The sequence below is a fragment of the Drosophila virilis genome, chromosome 5 (genome assembly GCF_030788295.1).
Source record: "Drosophila virilis strain 15010-1051.87 chromosome 5, Dvir_AGI_RSII-ME, whole genome shotgun sequence".
Lineage (NCBI taxonomy): Eukaryota > Metazoa > Arthropoda > Insecta > Diptera > Drosophilidae > Drosophila > Drosophila virilis.
In genome coordinates, this window is record NC_091547.1 from 15,763,542 (window position 1) to 15,782,043 (window position 18,502).

The 18,502-nt window shown below is 39.8% G+C and overlaps 2 protein-coding genes and 1 long non-coding RNA gene across 9 annotated transcripts; 1 reads left to right on the forward strand and 2 right to left on the reverse strand.

Annotated features, from left to right (window-relative positions):
* Positions 1 to 546: 546 nt before the first annotated feature.
* Positions 547 to 8,451, reverse strand: ppk9 (pickpocket 9). The gene is given in 9 exon segments (XM_015174341.3): positions 547 to 734; positions 807 to 912; positions 1,647 to 1,738; positions 2,016 to 2,081; positions 2,428 to 2,606; positions 2,931 to 3,167; positions 3,228 to 3,512; positions 3,646 to 3,843; positions 8,042 to 8,451. Coding segments are annotated over 9 exon segments (1,662 nt in total). The 5' UTR covers positions 8,431 to 8,451; the 3' UTR covers positions 547 to 624.
* Positions 8,452 to 9,520: 1,069 nt separating this feature from the next.
* On the forward strand, positions 9,521 to 10,072 carry LOC6624740 (uncharacterized). The gene is made up of 2 exons (XM_002049706.4): positions 9,521 to 9,615; positions 9,672 to 10,072. The coding sequence occupies exon 2, from the start codon at positions 9,683 to 9,685 to the stop codon at positions 10,034 to 10,036; it is 354 nt and encodes a 117-aa protein (XP_002049742.1). The 5' UTR covers positions 9,521 to 9,615; positions 9,672 to 9,682; the 3' UTR covers positions 10,037 to 10,072.
* A 5,273-nt stretch (positions 10,073 to 15,345) lies between these two features.
* Positions 15,346 to 17,828, reverse strand: LOC138911375 (uncharacterized). 7 transcript variants are annotated; one of them, XR_011416926.1, is made up of 4 exons: positions 17,652 to 17,828; positions 16,145 to 16,364; positions 15,813 to 16,066; positions 15,346 to 15,726 (listed from the first exon to the last, which is right to left on the reverse strand). It is a non-coding gene; the product is annotated as an uncharacterized lncRNA (long non-coding RNA). The 7 variants fall into 7 exon arrangements; XR_011416924.1 differs by having other exon boundaries at positions 15,346 to 15,750; XR_011416927.1 differs by lacking the exon at positions 15,813 to 16,066 and having other exon boundaries at positions 15,346 to 15,635.
* Positions 17,829 to 18,502: the final 674 nt, after the last annotated feature.

The following is an 18,502-nucleotide window of genomic DNA, read 5'->3' on the forward strand; positions in this document are numbered from 1 at the left end:
CATGGCAGAAATTCATAGGAAAACTTAACTAGCAATCGCTTTGTTGACAGTAACAGTTAGAGTTCACTCATATGTGCAAAATATGTAACAACAAAAGTCAGGACAAGTGCTTGGAATGTGATCGAGGGCAGTTTATCGAGTTGCCCGCTGTATTAATTTGCTTGAGATATGGCATTTGCTATGAACGCATCGAATGACCCGGCCTGACCTAATACAAAACAAAGAATTCAAACAACAAATATTAAATACAAAATGCGACGTGGTTGTTCATGTTGTTGTTGTTCTCGAACAGTTACCCAAATAGAAAACGGCAAGGTTCGCAAAATTGTGGACGAATTTCATTGAAGGAATGGACAATCGCAGACTACAGACGACAGACCCGATGCCAGACATGCACAGTTCATTGAAATGCCAGGCGACAAGCATCCTTACGTAGGCAATGAATGTTCGGGTCAGCACCCCAGTCAGAGGGAGGAGGTTGAGGGATAGATGATATTTGCAGCCATTGCGAAAATCTATTTTATTATTGATTAGGCGCAGTTTTATGTTGCTCAAATAAAAGTAGTTTTATTTGTAATAGAACAATGTCTTACAAATTATGTATCTGTTTGTGTTTCCTCAAGTTTAATTGCAAAACATGCGACGCACCAAACGTGCCGTAAAGTAGTAAATGATTTCCGTAAAGCTCAAGGCACTGCAGCCTAGAAAAAAGCCAACCAGGCCGCCAATATAAACTATTGATAGAACTCTTAAGACGTCAAATTACAGTTGCCAAAGAAGAATATCATATGCACAAGAAGACTTACCCAAGACATCGGCGAAGGAGAAAAGTACATCACGGCGCAGCTGCATTTTTGGGTAATCAATAATGCCCCATTGTAGATTAGCGCCCAGGAACCAGACGCGGGACCTCTGAGAAAGAGAGAGAGACAGGGGAAGAGTAGCGTATTAGGAGGGGAGCAATTGAAATAGCAACAAGAGCAGCAGCTACAACAACATCAGCATAACAAGTCAAGTAAGCTGAAATTATTATTAAATGTAAAAACTTTCGCCGCACACTGTGCGAAAAAAAGTTAAGCAAAACTTTTCGCTCGTTTCGGAGTTTCAGAGCGTTGCCGAAGCGGGCCGAACAGAAATAATTGCATATTTCAAGGCGTTCGCTGCCAAACAACTTTTGCGCTTATTATTTTTTACGGCCCCGGTCAACAATTTCAATGTTTGTTCGCGACTTTAGACTAAGAACTTCACACGCACGAGTCCTTTTCCCACACTTGAACCGCGTCGGGCATCTTAAACGAGCGCTAGATGGCGCTTGCGTTGTAAACATTTTCAAAGCACATTCAAAAATTTCAAAACTACCCTGTAATCTTGAAGTGCCCGAAACGGGTATAGTTAAGTCTGGGATCAACTATATTCTATTTTATGTTATAGTATAGCAAAAGTAAATCTAACTCGTAAGAATATATTTGGTAACAACCGGAACAGAGTGTTAAAAAATATTAAGTTCGCAAAGTTGTCTAAACTAACCCATGTTCATTTCCATTTCAGCCTTAAGTCCTTTTTATTTGTGGTCTACACTTGAAATAGGGTATCTGACGAGGAGTTTCTTACTTACTTACTTTTATTGCTACGATTGTTATACTTACATAAGACTGCACAAAAAAGTTGGAATCATCACAGTTGGACAAACAATTGCAATGGATTTTGTATCTATCGGATTTTAAGGAGATTATTTCGCCTGTTTAGGATAAATAAAATTTAGAAATGATTAGCTATGTTAATATTAAGCGATTTTTTTTTGACAAATATGTGGCTGTTGAAAATATTTAATCCCCTGCTTATAGTTGGACTTGAAGCTGACCAGCAAAAACAAAAGATAACTAAAATATGGTCACGTTCAGCGGTAAATGGTAAAATATTTGGTAATGAAATTTTTCATAAATTCAAAACGAATTTTGAGGCAGCGCAAATATTTGCATGTGCGCCCCGCCAGAAACCTATCAAAAAATGCTCACGTTTAATTTTGACCAGGCAGCCGATGCCCTCCAAGCCGCAAACCGGCAACCGACGACCATTGCGCACTGAAAGAGACAGAATGAGTTATTGTTAGCGGGCAGAGAGAGCAAGAGATAGACAGAGAGAGAGAGAGAGAGGCAGAGTCGTGAAACTTGAAGTGGAACTATTTAAACATTTTATGAGCAAATTTGCGACGCAAAATGCACGATAACGACGTCAGCGTCGACACATAAAAGTTAAACTTAATGGGACCAATTAAGTGCAACTATGTGAGCGAGAACCAGAACAGGCACATGACTGAGGATGCGGATGAGGATGAGGATGAGCACGATGACAAGGATGAGCAATGATAATGACAAGACCGAAATATGATTACAATTGGCCGCTGACAGTTGACAAAACGATGTTCACTTTTAAAATCAGTTTAATACTTACGCCGGTTGCGATAAAAGTGCGGAACGCAGCCGCAAACGCGCAGGGCAAAGAACATGCGACACTCGGAGAGGCACAGCCCAAAGCTGTAAATGGGCACCGTTTGCATCTCCTCGGCCTCGTACTGATAGCGACACTTGCGCTGTTTGGTATTAAACCTGTCACAAATCCGTATGGAAAATAAAATCAAGAAAGAACACCTTCATTCGACACGCCGAAGATTGAATACCCTTGTAGACAAGTTACTCAAACCACTACCATTCGAATGATATAATATTCTAGGATATGTTCTGTTTACCACAAAGAGACGGATCTGTGCAAAGTCTTAAGACTTAGAAGTGCCTTTAATAGAAACAGACGGATAGACAAGAGTATACAATATATAAGGTCGGAGATGTTTCCGCCTACATTTCGCAACAAAATTGTCTGCTGCAAGGGCTTATATTTATTATATAATTTTATCAAATCTATCTTCTGCTCACGCTCTAGCTTCCTCATTTGTATAGATCTCCAGCGCGATCAGCTCCACGGTCGTGTAGTCGGTTTCGGGAAAGGTGTAGCGCTGCTTGGATATGTTGGGTACATCGCCTGCGCTGTGAAAGTAAACATCATAGGCCGTTGATAGATTGATGATCTGGGCATAGATTTCGCCATCGAGCGGATGTACTGTGACACGATCACCATGATCCAGGATGCTCCAATCGCCAGAGCGCCAATAGCTACAAATATTTCAATATAGATATAAAAAACAATATGGATAGCTTTTTTGCGCAACTCACCCAAAGGAATTGTAGCGTGCCACAAGTGAGTTCACTGAGTGGCAAGTGCCAAACTCTGTTTGCGTTTCGTAGATGAACATTTTGACGGCGGCGCCGCTGCTGATTTCCGGCTCGAAAGACCATTTCAATTCGTAAAGTAAATCCAAGTATTGGTTGCTGTCGATGCCATATGACTTGTTTAGTGGCAGAGTTTCCAAGTTGTCGTATGTAAGACTCGCAAGTTTGACAATGAAATCCCGGAAATACTCCTTATCCTCCTCATTTTCGAATTGTTCACCATGCGCTCTGTGATGCATGTCAAAAGTAAAGATTGAATATCTTTAACATGGAGACTGCAGCGCATTGTAACTAACAACTAATGCTAATGCTAATGCTTACGCTAATAGTAATAATAATATTTATAGTAATTGTTTCTTACAGTATATAATCTTCCAGTTTAATATCATCGATGCGCTTATGGGGACACACGGTCAGCGATGGGAAACTGGTATTCCACACTAACTTATTGCGATCCATTGAAATGACCATGGGCGAGGTCTGAAAACGTTGCCAAGTGCGTTGGCTCAGCGAGATGATACTGAACAGGGCCACGCAGATGAACGCAAACCAAAGCATGCTAAAAGAAATGAACGAACAAAAAATACGGAAATGATATATGGCATACAATAATTTCTTCTATTTTTTTTTTTTGCGTGCCAACGCACATAAAAATCTATTGCGTGTAAATTTTTGTAAGCATCAGTCGAAATATGCGCGACAGAAGAATTATGGCCAAGTTGGGAGAGAGTCAATGAACGGCAGGCGACGCTGCCATTGCAACCCCTTTCAGGCGCCCCATTTTTATTTTATTTGGTGCAAGTGCGACGACAGCCAAAATGGACGCATCACTGAGGCAACACTCTTCCAAACACAAACACACAGACACACACACACACTCACTCACAGAGACCGAGTAGCCATAACAAGTCTGACAAAAGCCGGCAAATCCTCAAAGAATCTGCCTTCGCAAGTGCCGCACCGCACAATGATGACATTTTGACGCCAGCAATGGCTCATAAAGCCTTCAGCACTGTCAACACATGGACACACACACACACACACACACACACACACACACACACACACACACACACACACACACACACACACACACGCACACACACACACAAACTCTTACATGCACACATTGAGATAGAGATGTGGGCAATTCATTGCTGTAACAGCTACTTGGCACATTCCGCTTCTGCACCGAATTAATTCTTATTTCCAATTGTCCCTGCTCCATTTGAGCAGCTACTTTTAGAAGCTCTATCTAGCTGGTGATTAACTAGAAATAGTTGTAAGGGTAAATGCAGTATTTAAAATACATTTATTTCAAATATCTCATATCGAAGAACTACTAGGGTATAGGAAAGTATAAAAACGTATCGTATACACAGACAGTATTTTTTTTATAATTTTGAAATAATTCACTAAAATTTGCTGTAAAATACGTTGATGTTGCTAAAAATTTGATTTACCAATTTGTGTTCTGGCGTTAAATTAGAAATCGTTACGCAGGAAAAATTGAAAAAATATTACATTTTTCGGATTATAGGATATCTGCTAGTTCAGCACACTGAACATGAGCATTTTTAAATATACGATTTGTTTTTATGGCGAAACTTGGAATTTTTGTTTCTGTTGTCTGCCGGCTAAAATTCTTTGTACATCATACATACAGATATGTCTGCCTCATCTGTCTGCCTGCCTGACAGCCAGTCAGACAGACATTTGCTTTGTTTCATCATCTTTTCGCACTCATATGAATAAAACTTGTGCGTGAATGAAGCTCAGTGATGCATGTGAATGTTCTAATAATTGGTATGCATGCCTGAGAGTGAATGCATGTCTTTAAAGCTAATGCTTGGTATTAAAAACGTTAGCCTTTGACCCCGGCTTTAAATGTCTGTTTGAAGAGGTTTAATTATTGTTTTTGTAAGCAGCTTACACATCGCTCTTTAATATTTAACGCACGTCTTACCGCTTCTGTTAAAGTGCATCACACTCATGGGTTTCTGCGACTCTTTAAGCTCCTTTTGAATCGAATGCAACCCATAACCCATAACTGGTCGCATCTCCACATTCGCAATCCTCTCCAAAAGCATCCGCATTGCACATGCATTTGCGTGTTTGGCATTTGTGTAGTTCGAGCTCTGATTCCGGCTCTGGATTATGCAGTCGTGCACTCGTGGCTCCCTTCCCCCCGCACACGCCGCTGACCCGCAGTTGCTACGGCAACGCTTTCAGAATTGAGGTTATCACATGTCAGCGACACAGACTCTAGCGATTTATGCATATTTCACCTGAAATATTTTTACTGGAAAACTTAAGCCGGCTCAAGGTTGTGTGAAACGAATATATTGTGCGTTGCACGCAGATTTGAATGCTCTTGCTGAGTTTACTATCTACATAGTGTTTATTTCAACCCCATTAATCTCCACATATTCCCGATCATTCTTTAGACTATTTGTTTTTGTATATTACGCACTCTGTTTAAAAACAAAACAGCTAACAAGGAAGTGATTGTGCTCTTCTAAATTTAGAAGGTTTATCCCGGCTTTTACCGGGTCAAGTCTTTCCCTTTCAATTAAATAGATAACAACCATTTCCTTTTATATCAAATTGAAATTGACCCAATATTTGGATTGCATACCTTAGAATAGCTTTGTACTCAACAGTATAAAAGTTCTGCTTCTTGAAGTGGGCAAATGTTCTTTAACCCTTCACATTCACTCGGGAGAAGGATGTTTGCCGACAATTGTATAAATAAATTTCTAATTTTCTTATTATCATTAGACTTATTATTGTAATTGGTCTTATGTCCCCGGGCTAATCAGGCACAACTCACGTCTCTTTTAAGGGTGGGAATGCATACCCTCCAAAACAATAAGTGGGTAGCTTAGACTACACATATATCGAGCAGCGTTTTTGTATGTTGCAATATTTTATTACCTTCCTTACCTTATTACCTTACATATTCTTAACATCAGATTACTTAATCAGATTGCCCCAATGGGTATAAAATTTGAAAATCTGACACTATTTAACCGAGATATTCAAAAAAATCATAAGGAAAGGTTGGCTTTACAAACGAATTGTTTTTGGGTCCACATCTTTTTGTAACCCATCGATTTTTAATTTTTTGAAGATATGACGTTTTGATACGACATAATTTCGCCATGATCAACGGCGAGTAATTGAATTGCGTTTGGGTGGCAATTCATTTCTGCCTGATAGGTTCAATGCATGGCTAGAATTATATAATTTAAGTTAGCTTAGCTTATTTTTTATCTATTAGAGTTTTAAAGCTTTGTTTAAGTAAACTTCCTGGGTACCTTCGCCAGGGAGCGGAAAAATTGCGAAAATCTTCAACTTACAGCCAATCAATCGCAAATAAGTATCTATAATTTCAAGCCATCAGTTTAGAGTTTGCTGCTTTGGGTTAGAATCTTTGAGTATTTACTCATGCAATCCATAGATTTTTCGACTTGTATTAACTTAATCTTGCACAGAGAAGAGTATCGCTTAGTTGGTTGTACCCGACTGTAACGCTCTTATTATTTTTTTCTTACGGCTAACGCAAATAAATCAATGTGAAGTGCAGAAATAAAAATGGACATGAATCATTTAGTTGTGGCAGGGGTAGTGTATTAATTACAGACGGACTTCGCGTGCCTCACCTGCCCTGCCTAAACTTGCGACAGGGCACACCTGTCACTTCCAAAGCAAAACTAACAAAATTTGTAATGGAGCTTGCCATGGATCTGGGGCTAAGGCCTGGCGTGCCGGGCTATGTTATCCACTAATTAACCCTCGGCTGCTGGTTGCTTGTGGTCCATTTTTGTTATGCTGACATTTCCCACATGCCCCGGCCGGTCTGTCAGCCGCCCCACTTGGAATGGAGTGTGTTACCAATTTAAGCCTTGCCAGACATTCCGTGTAATCCTGTTTGTCATGTCATGTCAGTTTTCAGGATTTATTGCGTTGCCGCTTTACCCGCACCAAATACAAATTCCAGCAGCAAAAATATTACTTTCCCCCAAAAGAGATGTAGAAAAATTTGCTGCTCATGTCTAATTTTATTTAGGCGAGTGGGTAAACCCGTCTGTGAGTTCTTATATGGACACGCACTTACCCTTCGGGCCTTGAGATCGGGCTTATAATCGCAATGTTTGGCTTTGGGCAACACGTGCCCGTGTTTTAGAACATTTTAAATCCTTGACTTAGAGTTTTGTTTCGTTAAGTTTCGGGCACTTTCTGGCCCGGAAATCGAAAGCCAATGCGAAACCAAAGCGAATGAAAGCTAGGGCGAAAGTTTTAGTTGAGATTTCAGTTTTTGAGCCGTAATGAGGCTTAAGTTTAATTTCGTTCGGAAATTATTTGGATGAGAGAACGAAAAGCATAACCAAACGGAAAAGGAGAGTTTGATTGTGGGTATAATTAAAAAAGTTTAAAAGTTTGTTTGAATCTAGAGATGGAAACGTGTCCAACTTTTTCACTAGTACAAGAGGATAATATGAAAATTCTCAAAAAAATACACAGCATAATCATATGCTATGTTTAAAATTTAAAAGAACAGACTCTTGTTGAGTCATACACATTTCCATTGATTTAAACAGGATCAAAACCTTCCCTTAACTCAAATACAAAACCGACAAAGGCCGCGATTGATGCTGCATTGCGTCAAACGCAGCTGGAGACCTTGATGATACAGTCGCTACTATCTGGGCACATCCGTTAACAGCAGGACTTTCGGAAGAACAAAAACTTACCGTTCAACAAAATTTAAGCCAAATTTGGCCAAATAGATGAATCCATGTATGGAGGAGCCCTGCAGAAATTCGATTATGAATGCTTGCAGCTTGGCCAGACAGGCAAATCGGCCTGTCTCCAGCTCGTTCTCTGCCAGCGCCTCCTGACGCAGCTCCTCGGCCTTAGTCTCCCTAGTCGGTGGTGGCTGCCACAGCGGCGGTCGCCGAAAGCTGCGCACGCTGCACGGCTTTCGGCGATTAAGGTCGGCGTGCTCGTCATTAGCATTTACAGTTGTTGTTTTTGGTTTTGGGCATTTTAGTACCAGATTTTGATTGTGCCTTTGAGCAGTGCCGGGAAAGAGCAACAGACCAGGTCCGGCTCTAGTCTCCGAGCCGATTGTTGTGCCCATTGGGTATGGTTGCTTCAGCGATACGGTCGATGCTGTTCGCGATTCGGCGCTGCCTTCCCAGCTTTTCATAGAAGCCGTCACGCTTTTGCTCTCGTCGTGCTGCATACTCACAGGAATCACTGAAATTGAAGCAAACGAATCATTTGGTGTATTGCATGTCAAGAAGGTTAATTACAATACAGCTTATATATGCAAAAATATAAGAATTCTAAGCAACATAAGAATGGTAGAAATTCGAATTAAATAAAACGTTTTTAAGGTTTTCCAAGCTTGTGTATTTACTCATCATTTATCACTATTAATATTATTATAATTATTACTATTATTATGATTATTATTATTATTATTATTCTCATTATTATTATTATTATTATTATTATTATTATTATTATTATTATTATTATTATTCTCATTATTATTATTATTATTATTATTATTATTATTATTATTATTATTATTATTATTATTATTATTATTATTGTTATTAATATTATTATTGCTCTCATTATTATTATTATTATTATTATTATTATTATAATATATCTTGGCGTGGGTAATTCAGATAAAGTGCTTATTATATGCTCTAGCATTTAATATTGTGTATGTATGGCTACTCTTCGTTAAGCATAAATGCGTCGTTTTAAATATGTTTTCGTGGTGCAACTACAACAATAAATCATTATTGAGTTTTTTAATGCGATGTAAATTATGCCGCCGCATATGTATGTGTTTTTGCGTACGTGTGTGTGAGTGTGAGTGCGTGCAAGTATAAGTGCATTTAATATAAAGCCATCAAAATGGCATTCAATATGTAGCCCGATGAAAGCAGTGAAGCCTGAAGGACATATGGCATAAACCTCAGCGGACAACTCCCCTCGCAAATGAGGCATTAAAGTTGCGCTTAATTTGGTTAAGATTACATTTACTCGGCGGCATCAACATCATCAGCATCATCAATGGAGCCGAGATTCAATGGGTTGAGCTTTAAATACATCATAATAATACGGTAATTGGATACAATATGGTAAAGAAGCACAGCCAAACAGCATTAATAAAGTAGCCCATAATATTTTTTAAATAAAATTGTATATAAAAAGGTTTTGAAAGCTACGTCAACTTTCAGACTATAAAATAGTTTCGCATTGAGTTCTCTCTCTATTGCTTAACGGACCTGAAAGCCAATAAGTACCTTGATTTGCATATTGTTCCATTTTGTGCCACACTCTAACTTGCATTTGCAGGTATTGGAAAGATGGCTGAAGCCGACTATAGGCTGTATTTGTGCAGCAACTGTTGCCGCCGCTGCTTCTGGAACGAGCTGTCCCCGCAGGAGCATCGCTGCACCCGCTGCCGCCTGCCGCTCCAGGGCTGCGCCATCTGTGACCGCAAATTCGAGCCGCGTGACCGCTCTGAGCTCTATTGCAAGCGATGTGACTTTCATCTGGTGAAACACGTATCTGCCACACCGCCGCCAGTCCTGGAACTGGATCTGGAGCTGGATATGGAGCCGGAATTGTTTGGACCACCGCGCGACCGTACCATGGCTCAGCGCTGGAAGGAGATCAAGACAGCAACCGGCATTGAAGATGGTTATTTTATTGATTGAAGTGCTGAGTAAAACAATCCACAAATATTGTCCAGACTCAGCTGTGTAATCTGTCCAACCTCTGCTCCATTTGGTGGTCTACATGTAACCAAATGGTAGCATTAAGTTTTTTTTTTTTACAACAAGCCAAGTCATTATTATCCGGTTGGCATATCCAGATCGGGGTCAGTTTGTATGGCATTGGAAGGGAATCGATGATGCAAGCGGGCAGCTGCTCGATGAGGGCGGCTGCAACATCAAAAGGTTCTGCGTACAGTAGATAGTCCTTAAAATGGATTAAAATTTCATTTAAATTTGCATTTAAATGAGTGCTGCGCACTCAAAGTAAATGCCCCCGCTTTTCACAGGACAAAGGGCTGTTGACCAGACCCGCTTCCAGACGCAGACCCAGACCCAGACTTCCGCGCGAAACAGTTGCCATCCAGACGTGGACTTCGCGCACATGGGCAACATTAAAAATGTGCTTTTTAATGTTCTTTTATTTTTCACGTAGCATTCTCCTGGCAGTTGCAGCTCAGTTGATTACCTTTGGCAGCTGATATGCTCCCGCTGTGGGTGGCGTGTGTGTGTCCGGCGGGCGTGGACGTGGTTGGGGCGGGGCTTAAGCGAGCGATCTGCTGCTGCATTTTAATGGGCATTATTTAAATATGTATATTTTACAATTAAATAAACGATTTTCATGCTCTTATGGCGCCCAGTTCCAATTTCAGCTGCCGTTGCCCTGCATGCGCAATCCTTTCAGGTAGCTTACGAATTTCTCTACTTCCCGCTCGTGTGTATTTTCTGCTTTGCGTGTTAATTAAATTGCAAAACTGCCTTAAGGACATTTTAATTGTCCTTTGTGGAACAATTGGTTTGTGTTTTTTTCTTTTACCAGTTGCGGTTAGTACGTTTTTATAACCGCAGGCTCTATGCCATATATCTTAAGGACCTCGTCCAGTAGAATTACTGTTCAAATGGCTTTTATTCATAAGCTTATCCTCCTGATGGATTATCGATATAGATTAAACGCTTTTTTTTAAAAACGTCCACATTTTAACTATTATGAATGTATTATGGCGCTATTTCAGTTGGCTTTGTCGTTGTTGTCGTCGGTCCGTCGTTTGTTGGCGAACTTACAAATTTTCCAATTTGTTTCTTGATTTATTTTCACGCCAATTTCTTGGCGTTCGCCTCCGACGCTGCTGACATTTGTTTATTTATTTGGTTTCATGTTTTGTCTGGCGTCGTTTTCTCCGCTTTGGAGCCGGTTGCGTGAAATCACGAATGAATGAATGACTGCCCCGGCAACAGCCATGAATATTCATGGGCCATGCCACTAGAAACAACAGTAGCTACAACAAAAACAACAAACACAAGAACAACAACAACAACAACACGCAGCTAACTCAGCTTGCATTTCCGCTCTATGCGCCAACAATTCGCAGCGCCATTTTGTTGTCCCCAGCAGCAGCAGCTGTAGCAGCTCCGCATCGTGGTTTGAATACCCTTTGTAAAGCTTCATTAACTATATCTGTGAATTCGTGAAGACTGCCAGCGGATTTTGAACCGAAGCCATTTTAATCTAGAATTCCAATAAGTTTAGTATTTTGTGGATATTCTAGAGAATATAATATTGCAGCAAATTAATCTCAATCACATCCAAGTCTATAAATACGCTAGCGGGTATTACCCGGCTTTACTCGTGGCACTTTCAAATTCTCTTTGAAAATGCGGGTGAAATTTCCCAAATAGCTAAAGCACTTGTTCAATAAGTTCCTATGCAGGCTTTAAAAATTAGTTTGAATCAAATCGGACTAAACATAAAACTTCACTTTGATTTTGCGAATAATGTAAAAGACGCCTCAAATTATTTTTCATATAGATCTATAGAAATCAATTTGAGCGCGAAACGTTATCCAATTTATTGATTGAACTTGAACTGAGTGCAGTATTTAAATTTTCCAACAACAACGACTTAACTACACAGTTAAACAGTTTAAAATTGTGTAATTTTATTTATCTTAATGTTAATTACTTTACGTTTTTGTGCACTGGAAACAGTTGCCGAGATGCAACCGAAATATATTGGAGAAGTAAATATATTATATAAAAACTTCTAATTATCAATTATTAATTTAATATTTTCGAATATGAATAAATTTGCTGTTCCATTTTTAATGTATTTTCGAAACGATCTGGGTTAAGCATATTCAGACTTCGGTTTTGGAATGTTAACATTTACTGTCTTGTTCTTGTTCGTTGAGGATTCGATGTGCGCAGCTGTTTCTTAGTGAGATGCTGTAAATTGCTTGGCTGCTTGTTGGTGTTATTGTTGCCATTGTTTTAGTCAACATTTTGTGGTTAAATGTGCCTGTATGTGTGTGTTAGTGCAACAGTTTCTTGCTGGCCGCACGAAAGTAGGCAATGCTTTTGCGTTTGTATCGAACAGGAAATTTAATTAAAAGCGCTTTGTTAGCGATTTCAAATGCAGAAAATATAGTTGTAAGTAGTTGAGACCACAACTTACTGCTACCGCCACTGGTTACCGTTACTGCCAACTTTTTCTACTGCCACTGCCACTGGCGCAACCCTCTCGACCGCGCTAACGAACTGTGACTGTAATCGCCGCACTGCTGCACTTGACTTTAGTACATTTGGCTCTCCAATGGCCGTTGTGATTTTTAGCCGACATTTTTGGCCGCCTCATGAGAAACTTGTCAGCTGCTACTGCTGCTGCCTCCGACCCAGACTTCTGTTGATTGCTCCGGAACAATCGCAATGGCATTTGTCTGGCACACACGTAACCCTGATTCCCTGATTGCGATGCTTGCACCAGCTCCATTTGAGAATGTATTGATTTTGAGCGCTAATTACCGACAGTTGGGTGTAAGGTTAACTGTGGGTCAGCGTGTGTGGCAACACAACCATTGTTTGAGGTCAGCTAGACATCGCCTGTTTCGTAATTGTAGCTGTCAGATAAGATTGTTTCAGTGTCGGGCGCAGGCGATGCACGACTTTGCGGGCTGGCTTGACTGGTCTCCGAAGTGACCTAAGGCTTGTGGATTTGAATGTGTGTAAGCCTTGCAAATTATGGTCAAAGTGTGTACATCAACGAAGTTTTCCCATTGATAAGTACCACAAAATATCAGCAAAACTTTTAATCAACAAATCATTACTTTCGCTTTCCCTTTGGTGTACAGATTAGATCAGTTCGTATAACGTAAAAATCTAACAAAATCAATACGCTTAATTCGAGAGTTATGTGATTTATGTTACTATAATTAATAGATAAAACATTGAATTGCCCAAAATGAAAACTTTCGCCTTGAATATATTGTTAATTACACGTGGCTTAGGACAACTGATAAAGTCCTATTTGAATAGCAAGTAAACATAAAAATAAGAACAGATTCTTAAATGAAAATCGAATTTCAACAATCAATACGTTTGCGGATCTACACAGACAGCTGAACAATATTTTGTTCTCAACCTTCGCTAATGCAACGAATAATAGAAAAAACCGCTTTTGCCTTATGGCAAATCGAGCAGACTTTGTTAACCATTAGAGAGGCATCCTGACTAGGTCTGCCTTCAACTTCAACTTTAGCTTCAACTCCAGCATCGTCGTTCCCATGCCATGGCAAGTAATCTTTGATTTTGCATGAGCTGATTCTATGGGGCAGGTCCGGACTCCATGCTGCGGCCAGCATTGGGGCACTGCAGCTGTATAAATTTTACATTTGTTTCCTTTCAATTTAACAATATGTACTTTTCGTATTGTTTTCCTTTAGAGAGCAGCTAGTGAAGCAGGGCATTTGGGGCCGGGTGGCAACCATTTTTCACGCGACCCGAGCTATGGCTGAATGCTCACTTCATCGCCTGATTTCGCAATATTTATGATTAGCAATTTATTATTCATCATTTTCGAGTGCGCAAACAAAACGCGCCAACTCAAGCAGCCGAGAAAAATCGAATGATGTTCTGCAATAATTCTTGAGCCAAGGGTAGACTCTGATGGGCGGCTGGGCGATCCAAGCTGATGGGCGGGCCTTGTACCGCCATTAACTTGCACTTAATTTGATTAACCGAAAGCCGATGTTTACATGCGCTGCATGCCAGCATATCTATCAAAAATGAGCCGAATACTTGTATTACTTTGGCGCATAATGGGTTCCCAAACCTGAGGATTCTGATTCTATGAGATTCGCAGGGATTGCGACTGGATGGGTACAATTGATGGCTACAGTCGCTGCTTTGAGCATAAGCAGCCAGCTTTGTGGGTGATTTGTGTAAATAATTTATGGCATTTACATACTTAAAAAATCTTTATTTATCGCATCCGAAGGCGTGAGGCTCTAAGCTTAGAGGCCGCTCACTGAGGTGAATGAGGATACACATGCCCACACATTCTTGCGCAGTGCGACTATCAATATATTTTGAAGAGTTAACTTTGTTATCTTAGTTTAGTTAGCCAAAAGTGGTGGCATTTTTAATCAGTTTAAAAAATGGCGAGTATTATGATGCCATTTGAGAATATTATACTTATTTATCAGAGACAACCCTGCATTGGGAAATTAACCCGTGATAGAACATAAATTAGAAGAAAAATTGAATTTGAATTTGAATTTTTTGAATTTACATTCACAAATATTAAAGTAAACTGAAGTAAAATAGATGACTGTAAGCCATGAGTTTTTATTTTTACGTGAAATCATTAAGTCTCAATGCGAAAGCCCGCTGTTAACTTATCCTAAATCGAATTAGTAATAAATTACGGCTGGCAATATTGAAGCACATTTGTACATAGGCGACACTTTACATTCGATTCAAATATTTGCAATTATATTGAAATGCTAATGCGAAGGGTGCAAATGGGTAGCAACCCCCTCTAAGTGTCTGTGGACTATTTACACATGCCAATAAATGTTGGCACAAGCGAATTTTCGAGCATTTGGCGGCGTTTTACATATTCCTATATATTCGTTTGCCGCTTACGAGAGCATTATATTGGAATGGAATCCACTTGAAAATAGAGCAATATCCACTTGCATATGTCGCGCGGACATTTTAAGAATGAGTCGACGCCATAAATATTATTGACGGGCGGGCGGCATGCCGCGCCCCCCATTCGAGGACACAGACTATGATTGCGGCAAGCGGATGTAAAACCTTGGCAATGACAGTTTCGGGGCCCGTGTGTTATGCAAATGTTGGCGTATGCCTCTGTCTGTACTCGTAGTTGGTCTGACTGTATGTGTGCATGTGTGTGAGTGTGTGCTTGTGTGTGTGTATCGACGCCTGTTTATATGCAAATCTTTTATTTCGGTCTCGGCTGGCTGGGCCTGGCTTCTTTTTATTTTGGCTGCAGCGCCGCCTGTTTTATTTCTTGCATTAAATTAACATCAATAAAATGTGTCATTTGTATTTTTCAAGTGTGTCCCAATGTCCTGCGTCCTGTCGCTGTGTCTGCCCCCATCCCCGCGACGGTCTTCGTCTTCTGCTGCACTTGTCTTTCCATAATTCGCAGCTAATGTCAACATGTGCTGTGATTTGTCCACGGAGAACATTTGCGCCGCGGCTGTACTTTCCATATACCAATCTGTATGCCATATTCTCCCTAAAGCGAAATCATCTATTAATTTTACTTTCAAGACATTTGCATAAACCAGTTGCCTGGGGCCAGCTGGCAAGCCTTTTGCATGGATTGGCTAAGAATAAAGCAGAGTTGTATACTTGGAAAGATGAGACATTAGATGCGAGGGTACTTCAGTACTTCAGACTGTCTTTTACATACATTCGCACAAAGTCTTTACAGCCTTTTTACACAGTTTATGTGGGTACACGGCATAGAAATCTACAAAAAAAGGAGAGCACTAAAAAGAACTCTTTATCATAGTCTTATGGCGTCTCTTCAGGACTATCGAAAATATTGATATTTATGCTGATCGTCTGCTTTGTGGTGAGATTAGCCCAAAATATTGTTGACCCTGTCTAGCAAAGGATTAGTTGATCTACGATCAACATCTGCTGTCGAGTCGACTGACATATCTAGTGTGCCATACAAATTTAATATGTATTGAAGTGAAAAGATGAACTAAAAGCGAAGTTAAAATGGAAAAGACTTACAATCCAGTCAAACAATGGGATCTATTCCAGTACGAAGCCACGACGTCTAAGAATCAACTCATTGACTATCCACTGTGGACTTTTTATATTACGATTGGTATCCTTATTTTTATAGCCTGCTGTTCTTTTTGTGGTATTTTAATATGGTTTTCATTGATTGTTCGTGGTTCAGCCCAAAGTGACTTGGATTAACATTTCTCAAGCACAAGTTTTCAATCTGCTATAAATAAATACCGAAATTATCAGTTATTTTAAATTGAAGCTCATATCAGAGTGTGTTTCGATTCAGAGTGTATTATGCACTTTTCCAAATATCAGTAAAATATTGAAAGATGCATCGTTGACAAGTACTTTCGTTGTGGTTCAGGATAACGAGCTGAAGCTATATGAGCCTGCCATATGTAAAGTTGGCCGGTTCGGCTTACTGTATATTATAGATACTATAAAACAGCTACGACAAAAACAAAATATATTCCAAGCTTCTCAGAACTATGTTAAGACTAACGGACAACATTTGGTTGTTATATTTAAGCCAAAAACATTTCACAGGAAACGTATAAGCAGAAGATATTCAAGAATGTATTTCCTAGAGTTTAGAGCAAACAGACGAAATACGGCGTACGAGCTTGTGTGTATGTGTGTGCTTATGTACATTTATATATGCGTGCTTATGTGTATATATTTGTGCTTTTTTGTATACACATATGCATGGCGGGAAGTTGTGATTACAAAGTATTTCCCAGCCGGTTACTTCCGATTACTCTTACTAATTTTTTTTTACAAGATATATATATTTATGTTCAGTCCCAATTTAACAAGGGCAATTAAATACAAATTCAATTCTTTTATGCGTACCTTGCAAAAAATGTTGCAAAAGTGGCCGCAGAATACACTGCAAACTCAGTAGAGAGGGAGGGCGGCTTTCAGAGGGCGTGGTCGATGGCGAACAAACAAATAAACATGGCCATGCAATATTAATATTTATGCACAAATATTGAAAGGCTGCATACGAGACAACAGAAAGGGCAAGTAATGGCAGGGCGGGATGGCGATGTTCCTGAGGGCGACTCGGAAATACTCGTATATCTAAGTGAAATGCTAAAAGATTGATGACTTGGCGTCTTTGTGTATGTTGGCTGGACGCTCGGCCATTGCGTGAGTGCGTTTGTGCGTGTGTATGTGTGTGTGTGTGTTTCTGCTTCACGTTTATAAGAATTTATGGCAAAGGATGTTCAGGCATCGCTGCGTATACGCAATATTTTTATTTATGTATTATGAATCAATGCGTGTACCGTACAGAGGCCCTGGCTATGAGCTACGGGTAGTCGGCGTGTCAGGTCGGCATAAAAAAGTATATTTATATATGTATCTAACAGATGCACACTAAAACAAAAGGATAATAATAACTTTTCGGCATGGGCGGGAGGATTCGCAATCTTTACGAAGGGTCTATGGGGCGGATTAGTGTGCAGGGCGTTGGCTTCTGCTTATAAATAAGCTCACTTACGTTAACGAATAGAGCGCACATAAAAATTGCATGAAAATGAAAGACACTCACTCGAATGCGGACCACAGTCGCACCCGGAACACGACCATCATCTTGCAGTGGCGCAAAACTGGGCCCAAAAAGGCCGTATTAGATGCTTTGTTTTTTGTTTTTTTTTTTTTGTACGTAAAAAATTATACTATTACAATCAAGTTTACGACTGCTATTTCGCCGCATTGCCTGACTGCCAATGAATATGATGATGGCCGGGCAATGATCAGCAGTTCGGATGATGATGATGATGATGATTGTGCTGGCTGTTCGGGCAATAAAATCAGCGAAAACAGCCTCTAAAGCATTTCGTATGTCCTGACATATATGGGGCTAGGTTGAACTGAAAATGTTTAATAAAATAGTTTGGATAGGCAAGCCGAAACAATTGACCGCTGTTCAAATTTGGCATAAAAAGACGTAATTGGTATTTTGAGGTATATTAATCATACCCATTATTATTATTCATCACTCCAGAATGATCTTTAATCTTCGATATGTTAAGGAAATCTGTTCTTATCCTTAAGCTCACATGGATGTAATAGTTGCCATGCAATTACCATTTTTCTTTTAATTTTCATAATTTTTACGGATCATAATCGTTACAAATCAATGCAACAGATTGATAAAATCTTTTACCATCTTGACATTGATGATACCTAGATTTTCTTTAAATGTAAAGTTGGTTCTGTGTCTTCCAAGACAATTCCATGTTCTTCAGCTGTAAACGTTTACCTACAATACCATTTCCGCATTTATTTTTTTTATTTACCGAGCAACATTTCATGTTTTCCTTATGCATTCGCTCTTTGCCTGAAGCA

What these genes read in the sequence shown, in the direction of transcription:
- LOC6624740 (XM_002049706.4), top strand. Translation starts at nt 9,683, where the DNA reads ATGGCTGAAGCCGACTATAGGCTGTATTTGTGCAGCAACTGTTGCCGC.